The sequence below is a fragment of the Macrosteles quadrilineatus genome, unplaced genomic scaffold, assembly GCF_028750875.1.
Source record: "Macrosteles quadrilineatus isolate MER2022 unplaced genomic scaffold, UCM_ALF_1.0 Scaffold_55__1_contigs__length_795759, whole genome shotgun sequence".
Taxonomy (NCBI): domain Eukaryota; kingdom Metazoa; phylum Arthropoda; class Insecta; order Hemiptera; family Cicadellidae; genus Macrosteles; species Macrosteles quadrilineatus.
Genome location: NW_026542648.1, coordinates 593,774 through 621,767, shown reverse-complemented (window position 1 = coordinate 621,767; position 27,994 = coordinate 593,774). Strand labels below are relative to the sequence as shown.

The 27,994-nt window shown below is 36.4% G+C and overlaps 2 protein-coding genes across 4 annotated transcripts in view; one reads left to right on the top strand and one right to left on the bottom strand.

The window, feature by feature from the left end:
* The window catches only part of LOC128981879 (lipase 1-like), a 48,026-nt gene extending 32,292 nt beyond the window's left edge, over positions 1-15,734 (top strand). The window contains exons 4-8 of the mRNA XM_054400852.1: positions 122-365; positions 12,601-12,759; positions 13,620-13,701; positions 14,909-15,051; positions 15,585-15,734. Of these exons, the coding sequence (XP_054256827.1) occupies positions 122-365; positions 12,601-12,759; positions 13,620-13,701; positions 14,909-15,051; positions 15,585-15,734 (778 nt within the window). The remainder of the gene's footprint in view (positions 1-121; positions 366-12,600; positions 12,760-13,619; positions 13,702-14,908; positions 15,052-15,584) is intronic.
* Positions 12,613-27,994, bottom strand: part of LOC128981886 (FAST kinase domain-containing protein 1, mitochondrial-like) — a 37,621-nt gene continuing 22,239 nt past the window's right edge. Inside the window, exons 10-15 of one of the 3 annotated variants that reach the window (XR_008489517.1) lie at positions 26,133-26,256; positions 24,872-24,994; positions 23,739-23,805; positions 20,754-20,958; positions 19,944-20,009; positions 12,613-12,724 (exon numbers count right to left, since the gene is read on the bottom strand). Coding sequence is in view for 2 of the 3 variants with exons in the window: in XM_054400865.1 (XP_054256840.1) it covers positions 20,757-20,958; positions 23,739-23,805; positions 24,872-24,994; positions 26,133-26,256 (516 nt within the window). In the remaining variant the exon portion in view is untranslated. Of the gene's footprint in view, positions 12,725-19,898; positions 20,010-20,753; positions 20,959-23,738; positions 23,806-24,871; positions 24,995-25,947; positions 26,069-26,132; positions 26,257-27,994 lie in introns of those variants that run through there. The other 2 variants (XM_054400865.1, XM_054400866.1) reach the window with 2 other exon arrangements.

Genomic DNA, 27,994 nt, shown 5'->3' with positions numbered 1-27,994 from the left:
TATCAATGATACTGATTTCCTAGTATGCTTAGTAGTTTGAGAAAAAGTTAGTAAATTCCCTGAATAAAATTAGCTATGATTACTTACCTTAACCTAATCCACTGTGTGTTATGGTGTTTAGTTTCCATGAGATGGGGTACTACGATGTCCCTGCAATGATCGACCACATCCTAGCAACGACGGGTCACAAGCAGCTGTTCTACATCGGCCACTCCATGGGCACAACAATGTTCTACACCATGTGTGTGTCTCGGCCAGAGTACAACAACAAGATACGAGGCATGTTTGCGCTCGCGCCCGTCGCATACATGTCTCAATTCCCTGCTTTCCTCAAGCAGATGGCCAAATATCGATACCAGCTTTGGGTAAGTACTAAATAAAAAAATTGATGTATAGGCTAATCCCATTAGGTAAAGGTAGACAATAACTTGTCTATTACATATAAATGTATGTAAAAAAATATAAATTATGAAAAATTCATAGCTTTGTCCAATACTGTTATGTAGTATGTAGTATGTAGTATGTAGACATGATGCCTACCAACTGTCACACTCAGCTGTAAGAGTGATCTTGTGTCACCTGGTAGTGAATCTGTTAAACAAATTTGAATGTTTGCTCACAAAGCGGAAACATTTTTTAAAAGGTTTTTATAAGAAGAATAAACCAAAATGTTGGTTTCTGAAACCAAAGGGGTTTTAAGTTTTTAAGGTTCAGTAAGAGAAATTTGAGCAATAGTGTTTGGATTTTGGTTTAACCACGTAACATTTAAGTCTTGAATCGATTGAAGAACTTTAGTGACTTTTTTACATCATTTACTTGAAAAAATCCTAAAAAGTCAATAATCCAAAAACTGTCTCTTCCTTTGAGACTTGATTAAACATTACAGTTTATCTTAGGCTATAGAAAAAAGATAAAACTACGTTTTAACAACCGTTTTTGAAAACCCATCATACCTTTATAGTATCTTCTACAAATTATTATGCCAAAACTTGCAACTTGAGTTGTAATGGTTTAGGATCCATTTTAGCACCATCGCCATCATATCACTTTCTTCTTCAACGTCCAATATATCAGACGAAAGACTAACACAACCAAACTTTTATTTACACTTACAGTAAAAATCGGCTGAAAGCTATACCAGCATTTGCTGCTATTTGGGAAGAATAACTGTATAACTTGTATCGTTGTATCTGGTGAGGTATAACTACATGCCTGGGGTTTTGGTTGACCTGTTGTAAAAGTGCTTGACTGACTGATATGTCTTATCAATGTCTGGATGGTCTATGGGTTGTCTTTTTGGACAGAAGAAAGAATCATAAATTAAGAGAACAAATCCTATCTGAGTCAGGTGTGGTGTGCATTGTGCTAGATGGGAGAGACGACCTAAAATAAACGGTGAATGGCTCAGATGAAAGTTGGTGGGATGGGTGAATGCTTTGTAGATTGCACTTAGTCAGGAATTTACAAATTTTTGTTTGTCATAATTTTTTGTTATAAGTCCTTTGAATTTTTATTTACATAAGGTGAGGGTAAAATCTTACTAATATTATAAATGTGAAAGTTTGTGTGTTTGTTTGTTTGTTTGTTTGAAGTTCAATCACGCATAAACCACTGGACGGATTGGGGTGAAATTTGGCATGATGATAGCTTACATTCCCGATTAACATATAGGCATATTTTTATCTCAAAAATCCTTTCGGGCTCCGCCCCAGTGGCTCTGTTATTCCCCATGTTAACCTTATGAGTATTCATATTTAAAGGGAATTACAGAATTTAGTCAGCTGTTTCAACTAAAAAAGTTGGTTCTATGATATGGAAAAGCATTAAAAGTTATAAGATTTACCAACAGGGTGCAGCACTATACTTTTTTGCATTTATGAAAACAGCTAATTTGAACATGTTTGAACTAAGCAGCAACAAAAAACTGTGATTCGCAATGACAACTGTCAAATTAGGATTGTTTATACAGTTATGTTTATGTTTTTCATTTCATGAATAATTTGTGATATTGGATCATTTATATTTCTGTATTGTTTAGGTGAAGTGGTAGAACATTATGGCTATGGTAGATGTGTAATACTATAGAATACTGTAAATTTAAAAAAGCAAATTTTATCAAACTGTGTCCTCTCTTATTGCAAACGCAAAGCTTGAGTATAACTGCAATAAGCATTTTATGTTTATATTCCAACCCCGTACGAAGGACGGGTACTCTGCTAGTGTTAAATAATGTGAAAGGAGCATAACTACTTGGCTAATTAATTTGCTTTTCTTCTGCCTTTTCTCATGCTCTTTTACTTTTTTTTGTCCAGAAAATTTGGAAACACCCTGTATACTCAATAGTATTATTAACTACTAGAGAACCCGTGCGGCTCAATGAGCCGCATAGTATGAAACATAACGCTGAGGAAAACGCCATGCTTAAATTCGAGTAATTCTAGTTAGGCCTACATCTTAGGAGTTGTTTAAATACTTGTTAGAAACTAATTTTAAATATCTCTATTTGCGTCGTCAAGATTCACCTGCATTATTTCTGCTCTCAGTTTTAACTGATAGCTTCTAATGAATGCTAAACGATCTGCTTCAATTCGAGCTAACATGTTGCAACCAAGATTTTCCAACATTGCGAATTGAAGAAAACTGTTGCCTAGACATCCCCCTAATCAAACAAATTTTCTCCGTAGAGAATCCTGAAAAGTGGAGTGATATCAACCATTTAATGTGCTCCATTGTTTACCCACAAACTCTGGGTTATCAACTGGAAAGCCTTTGAATAGCCTAAAGCAGCAACACCATTAAAAGTTTGTTAACGTATTTTAACGTGTTGTGTGTTAGTCACAGTATATGCCCCGCATCAGAACGTCCTCACGTTGTTCAGTGGGGTTTCTCTTAATACCTGTCCCAAAATTTTGAATATGGATTCATTTGTCGAAATAGGTTGGATAAATTTTGTATCTATAAGATTTGGATAGGAATTTTCATTTTCTCTTTTTGAACAGCGTATATTATTTGCCTCTCCTTAATCATAAAAATAAACTTGACTTTAACTACTCAATCGTTGAATATATAAACACTAATTCCTTCACTTATGTCTAATATTGCAACTAAAATTCAGTCAAAAAACTTTTTATACGTTTTTTTGAGGAACAGGCAACATAACCTAGAAGTAAACAATCCATTTGTGTTTTTCCTCAATTAAAGTAGAGCGAGTAATACAAAAGTTTACAATGAAAACATAAAGTCGCCAAGATTTGGTATAATCTTACTAATTGAACTTATCAACTCAAGGCATTATTATGGTTTCTAATAAATGTTTTGAAATATCTCGATCCGCCAGTGTCATAGCCTAAGTAAAATCTCTTGCATACATTAATTTGATATGACATTAGGCAAGTTTATTTTACAATCGTGACAACACGGCTTCGTATGGGCTTCGTATATTTTTTCACTTCCAAAGTAAGTTGCATAGCAAAACTGGCAAATATAATTCATCTCACCAAGTGCATGTGTATATGGATGTGTATCTGTTAGATCAGACCTCTATTTCTCTACTCTCCTCATACACATAAGATACCTTATTATTAATTGTTTCCTCCTCCCGTTTACAATATTTCGTCTTTCAACTTGAGGCATTTTCCGTTCTTCCAACAAAACTGATTAACTGCTTAACTTGGTCTTAACCTACTGAATACTAAAACATTAATATTTACTCCCAAAAAGCTAATGAGTTTCTTTTTATAAACAGCTGTTTTTGTTTTTAAATTTGTTCTGTGTATTTCTTATAGGGAAACCCCGACCTTTGAGAGGGTGTCACGCCCTTAAGAGTTGGAATTTTAAAGTTCTAAAACCTTATTGCAAAACTACATATTGAGACGAATCTTTTGACACCTTAAACGTTGAAATTGGTCCACAAATAAGGGAGGAGTTGCGTTAACAAAATACGGCTTCACGTATTATATATATAGATATTGCAAAACATGACGTAATACAGAAGAAAATCAATTTTAAAATCAGAAAATAACATTGCAAATACCTCTTTTGGACTATTCAGTAACTCCCAATAAATGTGTGTTGTTTAAAACACAATTTTAAAATTAATTAACAGCTGTTTCATTAAAAAGTATTATCCACATGGCCAAGATGTAAACAAATCTGTGGAGGGATCTTTAAAGGCTTCTGGGGCAGAGCCCTAAGCGAATTTACTTCGTTTTTTTTTTTATAACTCATCTACAGACCAATACCTTTCTTTGGACACCTCTATCAAGTTTTTACGCCCAGCCGTTCTCTCAAATTAGTGGAGACAAAGTTTCCAATTAAATATTTAGATTCCCCCATGTTAATCTGGGAGAAAACCCAACTTTGAAGGAAGATCCTGCCCGAACTAATAAAGATATCAAAAAACGAAAAACACTTTGCTTTTTACATCGGCTGGTATATTTAAAACAGCTTATAGAAACACCGTAGCAGTACTCTAAAATGACTGGACCTTTGGTGGCCTGTGGGGCATAGTATTATATGAGGGGACTTGTGAACAAATTACACATTTTAATAGGGTTCAAAAAAACATAATTCCAAGGATTTAGATCCACACCATAAAGACTGAAGAGTTACCTACCTCAATCAGGTTGCATTAAAAAAATACCCCAGCCGCAGCAAACCTGCTGATTAAGCGAATTTCAACTTGTCTGATTACATTTTTACTAAAATATTTCCATAAATAATACATATTTATTCCCTATTTAAATAACATTAGATTTAACGAGTTCTTAGGTTTGCTGCTACGGGGAACGTAAAAAGTGTTTTTTGGCCATATGTCAACTGTATAGGATGAAATAAATAAATTTTATCAATATATATCCATAAACCAGTAAACTACAATCATTTTAATTTTCTCCATAAGAATAACATGGGAATTTTAAATTACACTATTTTTTTATTTTCTCCGTGACCGTTAGGCATACAACAGCGCTTCAATATACAAAATTAATTCTTTTTTTAAGCTCTACAAAACGGTTTAAAAAGAAATTGCAAATTTTAGGGTCAAAAATGGGAAAACCCCATAAAACCCCCCATAAATCCCCGTTCCCATGATCCGATTATGCTGGATACCAAACTCGTTTGAATAAATGTAGGTTTACACGTTTGTACCAAATTTCATCAAAATCGGATCATTTTTGCTCGAGTTATCGCGCTAACGGACACATATATATATTATATGAAATTGAACGGATGGTGTTTTGGCCTCTAGGGACCTCAAAATGAAAAATTAAATCAGTCCCGGGTGCAGGTCTTACCATGAGTACTACGGTAATAGCTTATTCCCTATATGGGAAATTCGCAAAAAAAACTATTCAAACATTTTTGTCTGTCTCTTGTTTACAATCGGACTGTGGTCAAACATCCAACTAAATATCAGCTGTTAAATTACAACTAAAATAAATTAAACTGTTATAAAAAAATTGGTCACCATCACTGGATCGTTGAAAGCAAACTCTAGATAAAATAAATCAAAAAGCCTTAAAGGATGTTATCTTTTTAGTTACTACTAGCTGTGAGTACCCGTTCTTCGTACGGGTTTATTCAAGAATAAGGTTACAAACTTTTTGTAATAACAATGATTAATTTATTTTAACATAATTTAGTACATAAAAATACATTAAAAAACTTAAATCTTAAAAAATATTCGAAAGTTTTAAATAACAAAGTTGGCAAAGATAGCAGAGTTGAAGCGCTTAACATTTGTCACAGCGAAATTACAATATCAAAATTTCAAAAACAACAAATGACATACATTGAAAATAAATATTAAATAGTGAAGAAAAACAAAAAACACAAAAAATTAAAAGGTTGCCTAACTTAATGCCTCTTCATATACTATATTAGTGGTTCGACCGCCTGGGGCATGTATGTAAAGGTTGGTTGGCGATCGCACTCGGCTGCACGCCACGTACAGCTGTCCGTGTGAAAAACATTGCGCGTCACCTAGTTCAATCCCTGCTGTTGACAGTGTCTGACCTTGCGATTTGTTGATCGTCATGGAAAAACATGGATTTAAGGGAAATTGCAGGCGCTTAAACTCAAAGGGATAGTTGCTTGGGATGAGGGGGATCCGGGGGACAAACACCACTTCTCCCGCACCACAGCCTGTTAGAATTTCGGCTTCTATGACATTTCGCTGGAGACTTCGAATTCGAAGCCGAGTCCCATTGCATAATTTAGGAGGGTTTAAATTTCTTAGAAGCATAACGGGAATACCAATTTTAAGATTAAGTTCGTGGGCGGGTAGTCCAGGTGCTGTCACCGAGTCAAGAAACTCTGCCGGGTAGTGCACTGCGTCATCATTTCTTAGAACTGTGTTCACCGACAAATATGTCTTGTCCTCGCTTAGGAATAGGGACATCACTTTCTTATTTATCTTTGTTGAAACTTCATTTTTTGGAGTGAGAATAGCCCTATTGCATAACCAGGCACTGCTCTTGTTTGGGAGGTCTTCAATTCCTGGATAGACTTTCTCGATGAGTTCATCTTGGGTTTGAACAATAACACCAAGAGAAGGTGGTATATCGATAGTTCCATCAACGTTACCCAGCTTTCCATCTCCCAACTTTAACAGAACATTGGAGAATTCTTCCACCTCATTTCCAATATTGGCCCGCATGTTCTTTGTTAACGCCAGTTTGTTCATTATTGGCCATAGGGTAGATCTTTTCATAGAGGCGTTAATTTCATCCGCCCTTGTGCCTCTCACTACAACTGGCAGAGTTTGGCGGAAGTCACCAGAGAACAATACCGTCACTCCACCCATGATCTTATTACTGTTCCTCATATCTTTGAGTGTTCTGTCGAGGGCCTCGATTGTCAGTTTATTGGACATCGTACACTCGTCCCAGACTATTAAGGAGGCTGCTTGTAGAACTCGTGCCATGGGAGCGCTCTTCGATATAGAACAAATCGGGATGTCCATATGCTCTACATTTATTGGGATTTTGAACATGGAATGGGCAGTTCTTCCACCTGGCAGAAGGGTTGCTGCAATGCCAGAAGAGGCCACAGCAAGAGCAATCTTACTGTTTGATCTAACCTTTGCGAGAATCAGCTTTATGAGGTAGGTCTTTCCAGTACCTCCAGGAGCATCAAGAAAAAACATCTTGTTTCTTTGTCCATTTATGCTCGTCAAAACTTGCTCATACACTTGGCGCTGCTCCTCGTTGAGAGTTGGCGTACACTGTTCAATAAACCTAATGAGTTCGGGATGGTCGTAACTTGTCTCTCTGATATAATCATGGTTTAACTGATTGACATCTATGGCTGGTACTGGTAAGTTGTAGCTTTCGAGCCCAAGTCCTCCCATGCGAGTGATTGTCTCTTGAATGCTTGCTAGGCACTGGTCATATATGATAGGATTGTTTTCAAAGGTGGTGTTAATGTCGACTTGATGTGCAGATCTCAAAAAGTCCTCTGAGAGGGAATCTCTGAATCTGATCCAGAGCTCAAGAGGGTTGCTCACATTGCAAAATACTAATAAGACACTGAAGAGATCCCTCAACTTGGTGGGACTGTCAGAAACAGCAGCTTCTGCAAGAGTGCCCTCCCAGCACGCATCATCCTCTAGTAAACCAAGGGCACGGCATGCGGATTGGAAATTTGGATGGAGCACACCATCAACAGTCTTGAGATCCTCAAAAGATGTTGGACCTCGAACAGTGTGTAGGAGGAGTCGGAGATGGTAACGCTCACTGCAGCTTGGATGGACAGTGTACACCCTACCGATGCACGGATCTTGTCTCACGTCAGGATGTCCTGGTACTGGTTGTCCTCTCCGCCTCCTGGACCAACCTCTTTGTTTAGAGTATGTGTAATAATAGGGCAACTCGTTGTAGAGGAGGGTTCTTGAAAAGGCGTCCGTCTGGCAGAGATTGAAGAAGGCCAAAAGAGTTGTACTTTGGTCCATTCTTTCCCGAACATTGCCTGGCTGGAAATATACTCTTTGCTCATTTGGAAGGTGGACCTCTAAATGCAACACAGCGGGAAACCTCTCATGTATAGGAAATGATAAAATTCTCCATACCGCCTCAGATGTGCATATATACCGACCACTTTGGTACATTTTAATTTCGTCTGTGTCATTACTTACTGCAAATGTGGCCTGGTCACTGCCCTTGTTTATGTACTTGCAGATGTACTTTATAGATTTTACACTGCTACAGTACTCAACGTTAACATGTGTTAGAAATGTTCGGGACAATACAGGCGAGTAAGGTACTACCCATCGGTTGTCCATAGGGATTTCATCGTTACCTACTCTGATTAGGACATGATGGCCTCCATCATCTGGGGAGCGCCTTCTGTATGTTGGGTATCCATTGTCTCCTGTTGCCGTTTCATTGACAAATGGTCTAGGGTATCTTTTGCTACAGTGACCATCCTTCATACAGGGAAGCTTGCGCTGTCGCACATTAAAAGCTCCGCATGGTCCGTGCAGCATGTGAGTCTTGACTATATCTGCAAGTTCAGGATCAGTTTCAGGATTTGGAAGCTCTGCAGAAATGACTTGATCTATTCTATTTGGAGGAATGGATTCTTCAAGCCAAATCAGGATATGAGCGTGTGGAAGACCACGTTTCTGCCATTCAACAGAGTACATGTAGCAGCGAACTGAGCCATAAATCTGGCCTTTCATAAGAACAGCAATCATACAGTTAAGCTTCAAATGAAAAACTCGTGATACCACATCATACCGGTCGTGAGCAGACTGCCTTTCTCCAATTACACTCGTGATTTCTATCCATTTTGGATTTGTTGTCATTGTTATGAAAAGTTCTGGACGACCAAACTTCCGAACATAGCAAAAGGCGTCCTGTGTGCGAGAATGCATATATCTAGGACCTCCAGTGAAGGTGGCAGGTAAAATTATCTTTTGCCCCATTTCTTCTACGTTGTCGTCTCGTCTTAAAGCGTCTTGAAGGTGTATGTAATTCTCTGCTCTCAGTTCCTTTTGGTGCGTACGAAGATACAGCAGCCTTTCACTCTCAACTTTAGCGTACATGTCCACCAAGTACTGGTTCAAAAGCTGTTTGAATTTATGAATGTGATTTGCTTCACCTTCTCTAACCATAATGCGATAGGCGTAAAACTCTCGTGAGCTAGTTTTCTTTGTGGTTGGTTGTTTAGTAACCGGGTTTACATGATATAAATTGAAACTATATCCATCTTCGCCTCTACAAAACATAAGGGGATATTGTAGGGCATCATAAGATCGGTGGGTTTCATATATTCGTTTCAAACCCTGTTCTCTTGAATTTAAAATGATGTCTCGATGGTCACTTGGATCCCCAATCATCAAAATAGCAACCTCATTGACTGTTGGTTCATTGTATCTACCTGGGTGGTCCCCTGCAGGGCGTCTGTCGGCTCTAATAACAATTTTGAAATCAGGTGAATCTACAGGAAATGTTTCTAAAGTAGTTTTGAAGCTGAGCAAGTAGGCGTTATTATTCTGAAGCATGTTTTGCAAAGCGGCCAACATGTCATGATCAAGGTCTTGAAATAAACTTTGCCTTCTTTGAAGCTGGACTTGGTCATCCCCAACAAAGTAAATCTGAAGGTAAGACGGCGGAAGTCCAGGGGGTGGCAAAAGAGAGCCGATCAAATGGTACACTTGTCCTTGAACCTTAAATGTAGGCATATATGGTCCTTCACGGATTTCATTACCTCCAAAAGAAGTCATTTGGAACGCACTATTGTAGGCCCTGATATGTCTAAGAAAATTTCGCGATTGAGGTGATTCGTCCGATATCCATGTACGTAGCGGCTCAGGTGCTTCCAAAATAGACGGTATGGACACTTTACCAGAAGCACAACATATTCCACGTGGTTCCTTTGACCAACTCAAAGCGTGACAAAACCTACAAACTTTATCAAAATCTCCAATATTGGCAGCTTCACTGTAACGTGTAAAAGGATCATATTGGAATCCACTGTTGTGTGTGTCTCGCCATTCTGTTAAATTTCTTTCGACATGCCGAGTTCTTTCCCGCGCGATCCTAGTTTGTCTTTCTGCGTCGCTCTCAACGACTCTGTTCACCCTATGTCTTTCAGAATCAGCGGCAACACGGGCATTTCTGTCAGCAATGTCCTGGCTTGCTCGAAGTTCCTCCACTCGGGTCGCCTCGTCATGCAAAAGTAGAGTTTGCTCTTCAACAGTGCGACGGTACCTATCATTGTCGATTATATGTCTAGCTTCCCGCTCTTCAGGAGTTTCATTATTCCTACGTTGGTTTTGCCGAACTCTATCTCGTTCTTGCCTACTTTCTCTCTCTTCTCTTGTTTCATTTTCCCTCCTGCGAACGTGTAGGATTCGGTCACTGTTTCGACGTGCTCCTCCCTCCTCCACTGTCTCGTTTTCCCTCCTTTGAACATGTAGTATTCGGTCACTCTCCCGACGTGCTTCTTGCTCCTCCTCTGTTTCGTTTTCCCTTCTCTGGACGTGTAATATTCGGTCATTGTTCCGACGTGCTTCTTGCTCCTCCTCTGTTTCGTTTTCCCTCTTCCGTACGTGTCGTATTCGGTCACTGTTCCGACGTGCTTCTCGCTCCTCATCTGTCTCGTTTTCCCTCCTCTGAACATGTAGTTTTCGGTCACTCTCCCGACGTGCTTCTTGCTCCTCCTCTGTTTCATTTTCCCTCTTCCTTACGTGTATTATTCGGTCACTGTTCCGACGTGCTTCTCGCTTCTCATCTGTCTCGTTTTCCCTCCTCTGAACATGTAGTATTCGGTCACTCTCCCGACGTGCTTCTTGCTCCTCCTCTGTTTCGTTTTCCCTCCCCCGAACGTGTAGTATTCGGTCACTGTTCCGACGTGCTTCTCGCTCAACCTCTGTCTCGTTTCCCCTCTTCTGAACTTGCTGTATTCGGTTGCTGCACCGACGTGCATCTCGCTCCTCTTCTGTCTCATTTTCTTTTCTCTGGACGTGCCGTATTCGGTCCCTGTTCCGTCGAGCTTCTCGCTCCTCTTCCGTCTCATTTTGTATTCTTTGGCTAAATCTTAAACGTTCAGTGTCTCGCCTGCTTTCACATTCTTTTTCATTCTGCTGAGACCTAAATAGGGCGACACGCTCTCGACTGGTTGAAGGTCGTGCATAATCTTCAACCACAACGGAACTTAAAATTGTCGACTCATTATTGCTATGTACACCATCATCAGAGTCCGAATCATCATAATCAACTGATTCCGTGGATACACACAATTTTTGTCTCTTGGCATTATTTGTTTTTCTACCCAAATTGCTTTTTCTCTTGCGAGGCATACTCTTCAGGACATATTTATTTAGAAACAATAGAAAATATTTCAACAAATAATGTATTAAAGATTAACTTGTAACCTCTCAACTAAAGCAACAAAAATATTGTCCATATGTTTAGTTGTAAACAAATTTAATTTGTGTTTGACACTATCTCAACGAATATCTCTACTGTACAGTATGAAACATCTGATTGATGCAAATTCATATGGGAATATGAACTTTTTTAAAAACATTACCTCAAAAAAAAATAAATTAAAAGAAGAGTAGATTTTCTTTTATTTATAAACGTGAAATAATTTAGGACATTATTAACTATTATAACTTTTATTTTGGTGTAAAGAGTAATGAACAATAATAAACTGGTCAAGTTTGTTTGCTGGTTAGTAGCGCACAGATATTAAAGAATAACAATCAGCTGATCGTAATTTTGTTATCTAAAATGTTTAACTTTTATATTGAATACTTTGTATTGAATCTGTAATTTGAATTAAATTTACTTCTAACCAATTAATGTATTATTATTTTAATTATTTGTACGGTAATGGATGAAATGTACAAAACCCATTGTTATAATTAGCAGAACTGGTGTTCAGTTATATAATATAGTATACATTTCGTATGGTTTTTAAGTTGTGTGAATCGATAAGGCTATGGTTAACCTTGAGTTCAAATAGGCTAACGTTTTCTAATCACAGCTGTATGCCAATGTCAAAATTAAGATTGTATTTCAATTAAAACCATGTGCATATGATTAGTTGTAAACAAAGCAACATTCTTCCAGAAATTCCACGTCAAAAATCGACAAAAACTTGATTTTCAAGGGTTTACTGTTAAATATCTAACTGTCTCATATTCGATGAAATACGTCTAAAACCATCTCATATATGTATAGTATTTGGAAAATAAGTTTCAGGCGGGACAGTGCTATAGTTATTGAGGAGTAGTTGTAATAAAGTGCGTATTTTAGCGTTACCAAGAGAATGACAGATAGACAGACAGACAGACAGACAGACAGACAGACAGAAATTGAGATAAGGTTTGATTCGGTTTCTCTGACCTATGAAATGTAAAAATAACCAAAAAGTTCATTATTCTAAGCAATGTACAGACAAAACTCTAATTTTATTTATATAGATTCGCTGGTGCGCTGGATCATAAGCTTTGAAATGACTCCAAAATCGTATGACTCGGTTAAGTATGATGGGTGAAAAAAGGATGTAACAGAGAAAATCCTTATTGTATTAACTATATAGATGCTTAGTTAAATCACTGAGTGATCCATGTGATGATTGTTGCAGGAGATGTTTATCAAGCAGGGTATACACCAGGTGTGGCCCAAGATGCCGTGGTTATCCACAGTAGAGGCTAATCTGTGTAGAGACGGCTCTCCACTGCAGTCTGTCTGTGTAGAGATAGTCTTCTCTATTACAGGCTGGGACTACAAACAGTTCAATAAGGTAGAGCAAAATAAAGTTTTGTTTCATTTACTTTCTCTCCCCTTACATAGTATATGGAGAAAGTATTATTTTTGTCAAATTGTTTGAGATTGAGTTTTGGGTGGATATATCTGTTTTGGGTCCCCCTGAACGCAAAAAAGTGGTTTTCAGATGTCTGTGTGTGTGGATGTGTATAGAGCTACAGACTACACCTGTGGTCCGATTTTGATGAAATTTGGTATGTTGGTAGTATAATCCATAGTATTTTCAAGCGTTTATTTTTATTATTTTTTTCAAATTTTGCTTTTTAGTAGTGATTTTTAAAAAGCATAATATACCAAAAATATCGGAATATAAAACAAAACTGCCTGAACGATTTTAATTAAAATTTAGTATGTTATAGCCCTTTTAACTCTAAACAAAAGAGTATTGCACCCATTGCTGTAAAAACTACCGTTTAAAAGTTATAGCAACGTTGGTGATTTTCCCCATAAAATATCGTAGTTACTCCCACCGGCTTACCCATGATAAGGGTTGTTGTCAAGAGAGAAAAGTATGTGTCAGATTGCTGATACCGTTTGTTTGTTCTTCACTTTAAATAATGGTGGATGTGTAACTGGTTTTCAGTGTAAGTTAAAAGAATTAAATTATTCTCTGTATTCTCGTCAATTTTGAAGTGCAGGTAAAGCAACTAGTAATTTAACATGATTGCTAAACATCTTATTTTGTGTCAATGCATGCACTAAACTATAAATTTACATCAAACGATACTGGAAATGTATGAGTATTTTTTTATGAGTTGTCTACTCCATTGATGTGCCTGTACTCATTAGCATTATTCTACCAGAATGTTTACATGACAATTGAACTTTATGTTTTAGAGCATGCTGCCAACTATGATAGAACATCTGTCCAGCACCAACCCCAGAACTCTCGCTCACTATGCTCAAAATGTTGACTCAGGTAAAGGAATATTCTTGTAATAAATTATAACAAAGATGGTTTCATAATACTGCATCACTATTTCCTATAAATATAAATATTTGATTGAGTTGGTGGCTTAAAGCCATGAGAGCAATATTGGGAATTTGAATTCCCGCACAGCCACTAAATTTTATCAGTTTGTTCTTTCTTAATTTTGATGGCTCTTGTGCTTTGCTAGAGATGTGAGGACAAGAAAATCAGGGTTTATAAAACACAAATATTTTTTTTTTACGACAGGAAAATGCTTAATGCACCGTCAGGGTCTAAAGATGGTTTTTACCCTGGCGTGTGGGACTCTCACCCACTAAAAACCTATCGGTCCAGGCAATGGAAACCCTCTCGGAAATGCTATCTACAATACTTCAAGAGGGTGCCTTTGTACGCCAGAGATGGCATTTCAGCCATAATGATCCACCGCGTTCAGCTGCACCGCAGCATCACAGCTGTTCAATTATCTTCACTTTTAGCACTCCTTCGGGACAAGACGACAAAACACCAACAGAAGAGGACATATCAGTGGTTCCAGGGAGAGATGGAAGTGGTATCGGTCACCTGAGAACTCAGATTGATGATGCAAACGTAGCAGAAGGAGAACAGCCTGACCTTATCGCTAACGCTCTAAGCGATAAAGAGGTCCTGTTCAAATCCTACCACCGAATTCCTACAGGAAAGGATAGCGTGCGGAGGATCGGCGATTCCATTTTCCAGTATTGAGTTTCATAGGAAAAGAGTCTATCTGGAACTTAAAAAGAGTTCTGTTAGGGTTGGTTCTAAGATTTAGCGGGGTTCTTAAGCCATAGACTCAACAAGGGATAATTTAGTGAGAGGCTCTGGGCATAAGGGTTTCAGAGCTATGAAAGGGAGAGTTCCGTGGAATAGAAAAGTTACCAGAACTGACCAAAGATTCAACAGAATACTCAAGGGGTTTTGGTAACAGGTTTAACATATAATTAGCTTTTAGTGGGAGAAAATTTCAAAGAGGAATGAATGTGACTGTAACTGCCCACGTCACCTAGAACACTCCAAGGATTTAATATTTCATCCCTGCATTCAATTTCTTGCCAGTACTAAATCAACCCAAAATGTTAGTAGTGAGAAGTTGGGAGGTTCTGAGAAATAATGTTTTAACGTCTAAACATGTTAGCTTTGTAAGTAAAGTTGTAATAAGTCACAATAAATTTTGCAGGGCGGTTCCAATGGTTTGACTACGGACCGACAAACAACCTCAAGGTTTACGGCAACACAGAAGCGCCTGAGTACGACCTCTCACTAGTCACAGCTCCAGTATCCATCCACTACAGCACCAACGATAACCTGTCTTCTGAGAAGGTAATACTTACCACACTCTTATAACAGAAAATACATTAAACCAAACTAGTGTGTACTTCAAAGTCCAAAAAAACCGCTTGACCAGTTTTGATTTAAATTTAGTATGTTATAGTCCTTTTAACTCTAGTTAGTTACTCCCACTGCTTGCCCATGATAAAAGTTGTTAACAAGCTAATGGGAGAAAGTATGAGTCAGATTGCTGTTACCGTTAATTTTTAATGTGGATTTTCCTTAAAAACTCAAAAAATAGGTTTTTCACAAAAATAGCTAGAATTATTTTGATTAAAATTTAATATGTCATGGTCTATTTAATTCTAATCAATATGGTAACCCACAATGCTGTAAAAATTGGTGTTAAAAAGTTACAGCAATTTTTGTGTTTTTACCTATAAAATATCATATTTTCTCCCACCCCCATTTTAAGGTTTGTTGAGAAGCTAATAGGAGAAAGTATGTGTCAGTTTACCAATACCGTTTATTTTTATCAAACTACCATTTTTGTGACTAAGTAGTTAACGCTCTGCGTTTTGCAGGACGTTATGAAGATAGTCAAAAAACTTCCGAATGTCATCGGAGTGTTCAAAGTTCCCTACAAGATGTTCAACCACATTGACTACTTGTGGGGAAACAATGCTAAAACTATCCTCTACAAAGACATAATACACCTCATGAACAGGTTGTAACATCAAGATGTCCTGAAAGAACTTGACAAAAATGACAACTCCTCTACGACAAAGTCTCTCTAGTACGGAGGCTCGAAAGCGACTGAGTACCTATGATTAGAATGTAGTTCCTAATATTTAAGGTTTTGTGATAATAAATGTTAATATATGTCTTTTAATTGTAGCGTACAAAAATATTTATCAATAAGAATTAACTATAATACTCAATACCGTTTAAATTACTTCTAGTTATATTAGGATTATGTTTTAATTTGCTCAAAACTAGTAATGTGTAAGCTCATTTAATTGATTTTCGACTGTTTACGAAGGGTCCAAAGTTAATGATTGTAACTAAAAAGCCTAAACATTCATTCAATGAAAACAAATTTCATAAATGTAACATATATTTTGTTTGTGTATTGTTTACGTTTATTTTGGCAGTCTGCTAGTGTTATTTTCTTATTTGGTATTAATTTAGATTAAAAGTACGGTACAAAAATGCTATAAATCTTTGATATACGTATTGCTGTGATAGATTAACTATTCATAAGGAAAATAAAAATGTTAGATACTATAATACAATCTCATTAAATGATATGGAAAAAAGTCAAACTGCCCAATCCACCATAGTTTTGGATCTTGTTTTTTGTCAATTAAGGACTGGACAATGTCTTTTTCCCTCATTTAAGGATATAAGAAAGTATGGCTTGATAATTTTGTGGTCTGTTTTAATTTTGTATATCTAAAAAACTAATTTATTGAGATTTGTTTCTAGTGGTGAAACAGACACACAGCTAATAAATGCAAGCTTGCTATTTGTTTGGATAAGTTTTATCAAATAATAAGGTTTTGCTATACTTCCACATTATACCCTGTAAAGCAAATCACACGCTCAATCATCAAAGAGGAAAGATTTACCAATGTTTTCAAACCTCTGTTGATGTCGGGTTCCAAAGTCCTTATTGATACAAGGCATAACTGTTTAGTAGTTTAAAAACATGGTGTAATATAATTCACCTTTAAATAAACCAACAAGTTAGGCCTATTTTGTTATTGTATTATGTGTTTTAAGTAAAGAGCTCTGATCCAGTAATTGTAAGACTGTGGTTTGTATGTAGATTTGTAATTAAAGTGAGATTATTATTTTAATAAATAATTTCTAACTAAAGCAATTGACTTTATTGGTCCCTTAGCAAACCGTTGTACAGATTGGAAACTAAAACAAAAAATAGTTCAAAAGTCATGCATGCCTATAATGCAAAATATATGTACCATTGTAGTGTGCTGTATAAAGTAGTATTTTCTGAAATGTTAAAAAGAAATAAAGCTATACCCTGCTAGAAAATTTTGACAAATACTTCCATTCACAGAGGTTAAGTAATTCTTGCATTGATAACTTAAATAAATAGGCCTACCATATAATTCAAAAGATACAAATCTTTTCAACTGTTATCTTCAAACACTTAACAGGTTTACTCCAATAAAACAAATTAATGTGAAAAAATTCTAAACTTTTATTAGGATTAGTTTAAAAATAAGCTAAATATACAATTATGTTTATTTCGCTTAATTTAATAATTTTTTATATTTTACAAAATGTTGACAAAAATAATCCCAATAAAAGTTATACATAAATTCACATTTCCTTGTTCTCCGTTAAATTCTACAACTTTTGGTAAAGTAGCAAGCCAAAAGCTTGAATAGTTACTACATTAAGAGCTGTCAAAAACAAAAAAATAATTTTTAATCTAGATTTTTTTCAAAAATATTTTGTTTTTAAACTTATTTTTATTAGTCATAACCAACATGTTTGCCCAAAATAGTAATGAATTCTCTATGAAATGTAATATTCTATATATTAATGCAAGTTTTATCAAAATATCTTGTCAATTTTTCAATCTAGAAGTCAAAATGTTCAATAGATACACTGAAAACCTAAAAACAACTATTTTTACGTATAAATAGAAAATGAGTGAGATTAGGACATATGCTTATAGGACATTTTATCTAGTTTTGATCCAAATAACCATTTCCCGATTTTTGTCAAGGTTACCATGAAACACTCTGTATTCAGTGTTCAGTGTGTACTGGCATTGTTAGGTGGATACCTGTTATATTGTGGATATTTATAGGCATGCACTGTGGATGCGATACTCCCTGGTGTGGATTAACGTCCGCACTAGTGAGTACTATGACTATCCGCAGTACTATCCTGGTAATTGGACCAACTCGTTAATACCAAGGCAAAAATGTGGTTCGGAATCCACTATAAACTGTAGGTCCCTTAGTTGCCTTTAGCTGTATGGGCAATTAATTTACAGCTGTGCCTAAGGAATATGTCGTCCTTGGTCACTAACAAGACTACAAGATCGCGCCACTCATCCTACACTCATCTCTATTCATACTTGGCTTAAAATACTTACTTAGTATGGTCGCCATTTAAATAAAAAGTATTGAAAAGTTGTGTATTATTCCAGCTTCAAGAACAAATTATTAATAAACTAGTTTACCTTGTGGTTGCCAGATTCTTGAAATGAGTATATATCTTGCTCGATGTACATTTCGCTACATGTGTAGCATCGTCAGGAGCACAGTTTGTCACATTAGGCTATTTAACACAAACACTATTTACAAATATTTACATTTACGGTCGGATGACGATTTACGGTACGTAAAGTCATAGGAACACAGCGCGCGAACGCGTGCGCGGACCGGAGGCACTACATGTGTCACTATTTGACTGACAATTGGCTTGAGGAGCTTTGTTTGGGGAGGTTCGGTCAGGGGATGGGGGTGAGTTTATGATGTTAGGTGGAGCGAAAGAGTTAAGTCGATAGCAAAAGTCCAAGAAAGCTACCACATATACAAACATACCCATAGTTCAAATACAGACACCCTGTTAAACAAAAAAGAAGATTACAACAATTCAATAATTTTCAAACTTATAAACCATCTAGAAGATCAATGTGGCAACAGCGCAGGGACTTGGCAACGTCGCAGTCCAAAAAGAGAAAGCTCTAACATCGTAAACTCACCCCCATCCCCTGACCGAACCTCCCCAAACATACCTCCTCAAGCCAGTTGTCAGTCAAATAGTGACACATGTAGTGCCTCCGGTCCGCGCACGCGTTCGCGCGCTGTGTTCCTATGACTTTACGTACCGTAAATCGTCATCCGACCGTAAATGTAAATATTTGTAAATAGTGTTTGTGTTAAATAGCCTAATGTGACAAACTGTGCTCCTGACGATGCTACACATGTAGCGAAATGTACATCGAGCAAGATATATACTCATTTCAAGAATCTGGCAACCACAAGGTAAACTAGTTTATTATTGAAAAGTATTAAAGTATTAATATCAATAATATCCAATCAGTGATTAGTGACACAGTGATGTAAAGATTTATCAAAAAATAGTTTATTGAAGGTTTCAAGGTTATAATCCTGTCTTGGTTGACCGAAAACATCCTACAGAATTCACCTGGTAATGCAGTATTGATAGGTGAGACACTAAAAATAAATACACCTCAAGTGAAAGTTGAATAGTGAATTTGTTGTGTCTAGCGTCTAGCACATCTGACCACTTATTGAGCAAGCTACTCATCATTGAATTAGGGAAAGGAAATCAAATTGTGCAAACAAATTCCATTAAATTAGTCCATTTATAGTCTAAAGTATTTTAAAATGTCCTTTCTGTATTATCTATTATCTTGGCATCTGGCCAACGGGATTTAAAAAAGACAAAGATTGGTCAGTGAAAGAGTTAAGAATAAATTGTCAATATCACCTCTTGCATAACTCAAATGTCTGCTAAATATTTATTCAAAGGGATTTTGTTTAATTAATTTTATTTATTCGTGAAAATGTTTGTTAATGTCTCGTGTTTATGTTTTAAAGACTTCCTGACGACCTGCTAGGAGCGACAACATGTCTTAAGGCTTGACAATGACACATTGAGTATTGAAAACGGTCGCTATCCAGGCGAACAAGAGATTACATTGGCAACAAAAAGGTATTTAACTTCTAAAATAGTATTGTTAAAATCAACCCAGAGGGCAACACCTCAAAAATTAAGGTTTAGTTTAGTTTGAAATGAAAGCTAATATTTAAAAATAATACACTACTAAATACTAAAGGCTTGGTTAAAATAACAATCAAATAACAATTAATACCAATAAGGTTTTTATTTACAAAAGAAAATACTGTAATGCTATACAACAGATTTCTTACCACTAATCAGTTTTTTTGCAGCATTTGGCATCGTCACTTTGGATCTTCATCTTCATTTGAGAATTCCTAGTGAAGACATAATTGTTTTAATACTATGGCTGTTTAATTTAATGTAACAAATAATTTGAGTTTTTGTTAAAAGCGATAAATCGGTTAATTTGTAGTACATTTTTATCAGATCATAGACAATTAAGCCGACAACCATGTTGCAACTTGTAGTTGTAACTAATGCACAACCATGTTGTTGTTATTTCTATGTGTCCATGTAATCGAATGAAGTGTATTATTATACAGGGAAACTTTTGTTTAAATTTGTTGAATCTAATTATTTGGGGAAAACTAAAAACAATGTTGTTAGATCAACATTTTTCAAAATTGAACCCAACATGGTTTTCTTACTGGGGCTTATCGTGTCTCAATAGTGCGCAAAAGGTTCATTAAAGGACCAGCCACAGCAAAGATCACAAAATAAAAAATATGGAATCTAATGTAAATTTGAATCAAAAACTCACATTTCAATCTAACATTTCACATACATCTAACATTTCAGTCTACGACAATAATAGGATTTTTATACTATCGTCTCTTTAATTACAAAGCTCACTACATATTAATTTGTGTCCACAATGGCAATCAGGTTATATTTTATATTTTACCTAACAAGTCTCTCTTTCTCATTCCCCTTCTTTGACTCTCAGAAATATCCCTCAGTCTGAACAGCTTGGGCCAACAAAACTACCCTCTTATCAAATATTTGAATTGACATGGCCGACATGGGCCATAACTGCAGCCAAGGTGTGTTATAGTTACCTGTCATGAAGGCCAAATGAGACTATGCAGGTACTCCAGCTTGACCTTGGGTTCTGTCATGTACATAGCGTTCCACAGAGAGTCTGACAGGCTGATGACTCTGTAGCCGAGGATCTCCAAATGTCTCTGCTTCATCTGTAGGAAGCCCTTCAGTCGCTGCTCAAACGCTGTGTAACTGTCTCCGTGGTACAACAGCAAGGCTAATCTGGAACAGAGAACAAACACACTAAATTAGCGAGTGTTTTTTAATGTGTCAATGTTTTTTTTTGTCGCCCATGTATTTTTAGGTTTTTATTGTAGTTTGAAACGGTTTTGTGTATACCATAATATTTAGCCGATCTTAGTTGCACTGGGTGATTTCCAACCACAAAGCCTTTGGGATTAAAACTAAAACCTTCAATAAGGTAAGATAACCAAATGATAAATAAATACACACTTGACTAGCAAACCAAATCAGGGCTGAATTTTTCTAAAGGCGGACAGAGCGAATGCCAAGGGCTTCAGACCGGAAGGGCCTCACTTACGGACTCAAACATTATTTGTTAAACTTGAAAAAAATAATTTCACCATTTGAAATGTTTGATTTTTGAGCTGAGATTTTATTCTCCCAATAGCCAAAAGCGTCTGAGAAGATTACCTGATCAAAAAGCAAGATTTCTTTGAAATTGTGTGAGACAATGATGAAGATTCCCGGACCGAAAAAAATGTTTAGGATTTCACAGAAACTGCTAGAGACGCTCATGATTTTACATGATCGGAGGAACGATTATGTTGTTTTCACGATAATAGAAGAAGTTCATAATTTCACTGTGAAAGAGAGGTTCACAAATTCACTGACTCATACGATTTTGTCACGACTGAGGACAAGGTTCACTGACATTGCAGGCAACCTTCAAACCAACAATTGATATTTTTTTTTTAATGTAAACTTCCAAATACTTGAAAGCACACTTTATCATCTCATATAAATCCTTTCCCCACCCTGATTTTTACCCAACTCAATTTTGGCCAGAGATGTTAGGGATATTTTTTTACCCGGCTCTAAGTTAAAAATGTGTGACCCGCCGACCCCTTATATTATTATTAAAATCAAAATGGAATAATTTGTTAGCTGGTGTACTCCTAGGTGTATTTACAGATCCGATTGTAGAAAACAGATGGTTGAGTTCAACACATTGAAGCAATACTAACCAGGCTGTATTTCTAAACTTTTATAAGCTTCAGATACCATAATCAGAATTGAAAGGCCTCTTTGGAGTGATCCGCGAGGGTCCACATACAATAAAAACACAACCCTAGAAATAATGGCTGCTGGTTCGATCCTATAAACAGTTTAAAGAACTTTTTACGAAAAAAAAAATAAGACCCAGCACTATAATCCATTCATAGAGAGTGAATAGGCGAAAAAAGCCATTAAGAATTTGTCCCTTATCTTAGTTTTGTATTTTAATTTAGAAAAAATGTTCTTGAGGTAAGATTTGTAAATGACAACCTAGATTACTACTAATTTTGAAAATAAATTTTATAATGAGACCATTTTAAATGTTCTACAGTTTACCTACAAAATAGTTTGTTCAAGCTATGATTTATTTGTGTCTAAATGTAAGCAAATTGTTGCTCTAAATAATCTCATAAAATGTTATTTCAAGCATTACAAATATTTTATACAGAGTGTAAAATCCTGCAATCAGAAATTATGTTTGGCTTAAATCAATGAATCAATTTACAACAAATGTTATGTTACAGTCATCAAGAATTCCATTAATTACACATTAAACAAAATTACTTCCTGATATTCGTTCTTACATGGATCAACACAACACATTAACCTATAATTTTTGGTTGACTTCACTCAGTAAATATGGGCCTAATAGCATTTGAGCATTTTGTCTTTCATAATCACCTTTAAACTATTACAAACAGCCACTTTAGCCTATATCACAAACATTGATTGGAAGGATTGGACTATCCTTGTATTTACCAAAACTAATGACACCCCATTACACTAATAGTACAACTAGAACATTTGAGAAGTTTCTGTATTGTTTACTTTCTCTTGTTTGGTTTAAATTATACTTGTTTTGATGGCCATCTACATTTTAACGATATGTTCAAATATGCTCAAAAGACTTCCCTGTTGAATTACTACCAAAAACATAAAAAAACTTAACACGATGACTGCTGAAAACAACGTACAGGCGCTCCCCAGTGGCGGGCGAAGCCCCGGCACGCAACCGAATCAGCGAACGCAATTGGCATTCAAATATTTCAGTCTGACGAATCACAAAAGAGCAGTGGTGACTGTGCTGTGTTACCCCGAGAGTGGATGTAGTTCACTGAAACACCCAAAGGTAGCAGCACTGCACGGATCCGTATCCAGTGTCTTTGTAATGTGGGTTGAAGAGAAAAAATCCCCGAAACCGGGACAAAAGCATTGCCAGACAGGATTTTACGGGAAATTTTAGTACCAACCTACACAAAAGTAAAGCTCGCATTCTAAGCTGGCAGGCTGGCAACGATTATAACGTCTCCGTCTGAGGCTAAGCTCACACTGACTCAATATATTTCTGTTGGTCTGGTGCCGACTTTTGTCGGCGCGCGCCACATTGAAGTGCTAGCGACAGCAGTCAACGTGTTTATGTAGGTAGTGTAATGTTGTGTTAAAAAACGGTTGAGATTTCATGCACATAATGAATGTCAATCAATCATATTGTGATAAAGTAGAAAATCAAAAAAGGGATTTCATCAATTAAAGATTTTATTAAGAAAGATCTTTTGTAAAAAAAACTCACATTTGTTTCTCTAGTAAGGCAGAAATTTTTGTGAAATTACAAATAATGGACTTAAGGTTTAGTTAACCCCTTAGGTACTTTGTTTAATAAGGTAAATGCACACATCCGAGACACATGTAGACGGAAAAACACAAGTTTAAAGTGGCCCCCAACATATTTATTTTAGAAAAGCAAAAGAATAAGAAGTACTTACTTGTTAACACCTTCGTCACTTTTCAGAGGCACTGGTTGTAATGCTGCATCTAAATTTACTTGCATATCTGAAACCAGAGAAAGATAATTCACAAATTTGTCATCATTCTATTCTATGACCATATGAATATTGCCTCTTATTAGTGCAACAACACTGTTTTGTCTTACATGAAATGTGAGAGTAGTTATAATTGAGTGACATACTGAACAAATATGTAACAATTACAGTTTAAGTACAGAATCTTTATTTTAAACTAGGGAAGGACGAGTCCTGAAATTTATAGTTTAGTTTTTTAGTTTAGTATTTCCAAATTTGGGACGGGATTACATTTGATTCAGGAATTTTTCGGGACGGGATTTGATCCAATCGTTGGCGATTTTGACGCTTCGCGAGTGACGATGACGCCGCTATCGCAAGAGATGTTCACAATAGTTCCCAAACGCAGGAGGCGAAGTCATTTCGACAATCCCACTGTGACCCCGAGTCAAACCGCTGTGACCGCGAGTCGTTTTGACGATCGCACCGTGACTGCGAATCATTTCGACCGCGAGTCACAAGTTTCTATGCCTGTAAATTTTTACCCGTTTTTTGTTTTTATAGATCAGTGCCACAAATGATAAAAATTGATTTTGTTTGTCTTGTTTGGTAACTGCAATACTCAAGACTCTCTTATTATGCCCAGGAAAAAATCCCGTCCTGTCCCGTCCCAAACTAAAAATTTAATCCCGTCCATCCCTATTTTAAAGTGAAAATTTTTTAATCTCAATGGTAGGCTTCCACGATCAAAGTAGACTGTTGGTTTTAGGATATGACAAGGTAGTTGAATAGCAGTTGAATTGAAGTTTGAGCTGAAGATGGATTTAGGCAACGCTTTCGAAACATCAGCTGAATTTCTGTCAATTTATTGACGTGGTCATCTCCCGAATCCCAAGATTCTTGTCCAAACATTATTCGTTTAAACTTGATCATTATATTAAATATGAAAAAAAAAAACTTAAGTCGCACAAAAATAGGTTTATGAGTATGTTGATGTCACACAAATAAATTTAATCGTTAATAAATGATTATTCAGTCACCTTGTGACACAAATGATGAATGGATTCATTACATGAGTAGAACATATAGTTAGTTACCTAACACATAGCCGTAGGGTGAGAAAGTCCTGGTGCCAATGTATTGACTGCCTCCCACAAGTTTCAGCAATGTGCTGTACACATCAGTGAACAGAAGTGATTTGGGCACTACTTCGAGCTGACCTGAGAAACAAAGATAAGTGAATCAGACAGATGGTTTATTATATGATTTGGTGAAATGACGGTGGACAATATTTACACAAAGCCAGTTTACTTGCCTCAGGTAACGAAATACATTAGAGGCAAGTAACCTGCCCCATAACCTGCCTGCTCTACTGGCCACGTGAAAACGTGGATTTTGTATATTGATATAACTTGACATTCCCATTCCAATGTTAAAGTTTTAACTAATTAAAAACAAATAACATAGTGGAATTGAGCTATGGGAACAGTGTGCTGGTGAAAATTCCGGTTTTTATCAATACCCCAACTTTATAACCAAGTCAAACTAAAAGTACAACTTATTGTTATCATAGCATATTTTATGTCCCTTTTACTATTACATTACCAAAACAAGGGGATAAAATATATTTTTACACTGTAGCACCTTCTCTGCGTGGTTCATTCAACTGTTTTTTTTATTAAAAAATTTTAGTAAAGCTGGAGCTGGTACATATAAAAAAACAGGTGTCAACTTCACTATCTAAGTCGTGACAGCTAGGAAAAGCAAGAAAGTCTTTGATCTAAGAAAGTGACAGAGCTGTTAAAATTATTCCTCACCCCAAAATAATACTCTGTGCTTAAAGTATAAGACATTCACTGGCCATTGTGACAAAAAGGTAGGTACGTGTTACTGCTAGAGGATGTATCAACTGCTTCAGGGATTAATCTTCTTGAAGAGTAAAATGTTGAATAATAAATGCGGAAATTTGCCAAAGAAAAGCTTATATAGAGTTTTTACTTTGAAAATACCGTTTGAATATACAGATGTAATGTAATAAGGTAAAAATTAATTTATCTAGTTTGAGCTTCATAGCTGCTATGGTTTTCTAATCTCCAATAAAGACATTAATTACCATCTTGAGATCATATCTCACGTTGTGTTTTGATCTTACCAGGCAACAATAGAAAAACGCTCATCATGAAACATGAGACTGTACCCAGGCTCAGCCAGTAAAATCCTTTTTGGGTTAAACTTGGTGTTTACAAAATTGTTGTTCAACAAAATCTATGTATTTTTTCAGGCTTAGAGAGTACCTGAAAAAGGGAAAGAAATTAAGTGCTAAGCAAAATTAACTGTATTAATCTTGAACTAGATTACCTAACGCTTTTTGCTCCTCACAGAATTTAGAATGGAACCATGGGACGTCAGCTTCAGGTTGGTCTAGACACACAGATCTGTTGAGCTCCATCAGGGCCCTTCTTACTCTCTGGGGGTATCTGTCCTAACACAACACATATTGTGATAGTTATAAGAAATAAGAATCATTATCTTATGCTCCTGCATAATCTATAAATATTTTCCCCATATTTCAGCAGTGCACAGCATATTCATAATATTGTAGATAAAATAGTAAAAAATAGTCAAAGCGTTTCAAATGAAACAAAACAAGCATATAATGGGTTAAAAATCAATATAAGCATTCAATTAAGAAGGCCAAAATAGAATATAACACAAATCTCATAGAAAAAAGTAATAACAAAATGTAAAACTGCCTGGCAAATCATTAAAACCAGTAGCAATTCTTTAATCAATACAAAAAACCCCAAAATATCTCCTGATGTTTTCAATACCTTTTTCATTGAATCAATTGAAAACATAAAAATGAAAATTGTTAGTAATGCTTACAGTTCAAAAGATTTAGTTAATAATTCTTCCATTACTCCTGTACCTTTTTTCTGGAATTTTATCACACCTAATGATCTAATAAAAGCCACAAAAAAAATAAAAAAACTCTAGCAGTAATGATGTTTATCTCATGTCTAATAGTTTGCTTAAACAGATTATTGGTAATCTAGCTGAACCTCTATCTTACTGCTTTAATCTCTGTCTCCTTGAGGGTGTCTTTCCAGATGAATCACAGATGATGGTCACCAGAGTCTGTCCCATTGTTAAAAAAGGTAAAAAAGATATTCCAGAAAGTTATCGCCCAATATCAATCATTCCTGTAGTATCAAAATTGTTTGAAATCATGGTTTTTGACCAGCTGAATTCTTTTTTTGAAAGAAACAACTTTTTAAGTGTATCACAATTTGGATTTAGAAAGGGCAAGTGTACATCAGACACAATAGATAAATTGATTAATGAGGTACTAATGGTCTTTGAGAGGAAGTCACTTGCTCAGGCCACTTTCTGCGACCTGAGTAGGGCTTTCGATTGTGTCGACCATGATGACCTAATAATGAAATTAAGTTTTTATGGTATCAACGGATCTCCACTTTCTTTTTTCAAATCATACTTAAACAATAGAATACAAAAAGTGTAACGATGTATTCCACACCCGTTACAGTTTTACGTTTCCGACGGTCGGTACGTCAAATCAGGAACGTACAGTAGTGCCAGACACTCGCGCTCTCTCTCTCTCCTCGGCGCTCTCTCTCTCTCCTCGGCGCTCTCTCTCTAACACACAACCAAACTCTGTCCTTACCGCCAGAGTAGGGACGACAGGAGAGGTAGGGGATCCGCGCCTGCGCACTGGCCACTGTCTGGACGAGGGCCACTGCGTTGGTTTGTAGTTTCATTCGACGCAATACCTCCGAACCGTGCAGTCGTCTCGTGCACGGTAACCTCGACTGGCTTAATAACGGAGCCATAAACCATCTCTGATCTCACGGTAGGCCTAATTAACTAGCATTGAGTGTAACTTTTGCTTTCGTTTCCATTCGAAGCTTCGATTCCTAGTAACGTCGTGTTGCTGCTAAAGCAACCTAGGAATACATTAAATTATTTTCGATACGATAACTAATTATCAATTTCACAAGTATATTAACTCGTTCCAGCCCAGTATCGTTTTGTTGCCGCTGAGACAACCTGGGTTCATATTGTTTTGTGTTTTGTTTAACGTCGTTATTTTATTTTATTAACTCGTTACATCCCAGTTTCGTTTTGTTGCTGCTGAAGCAACCTGGGAGTGTTTTGTTTTGTTGTGGGTTGTTTAACGTTGATATTATTAACTATTAAAT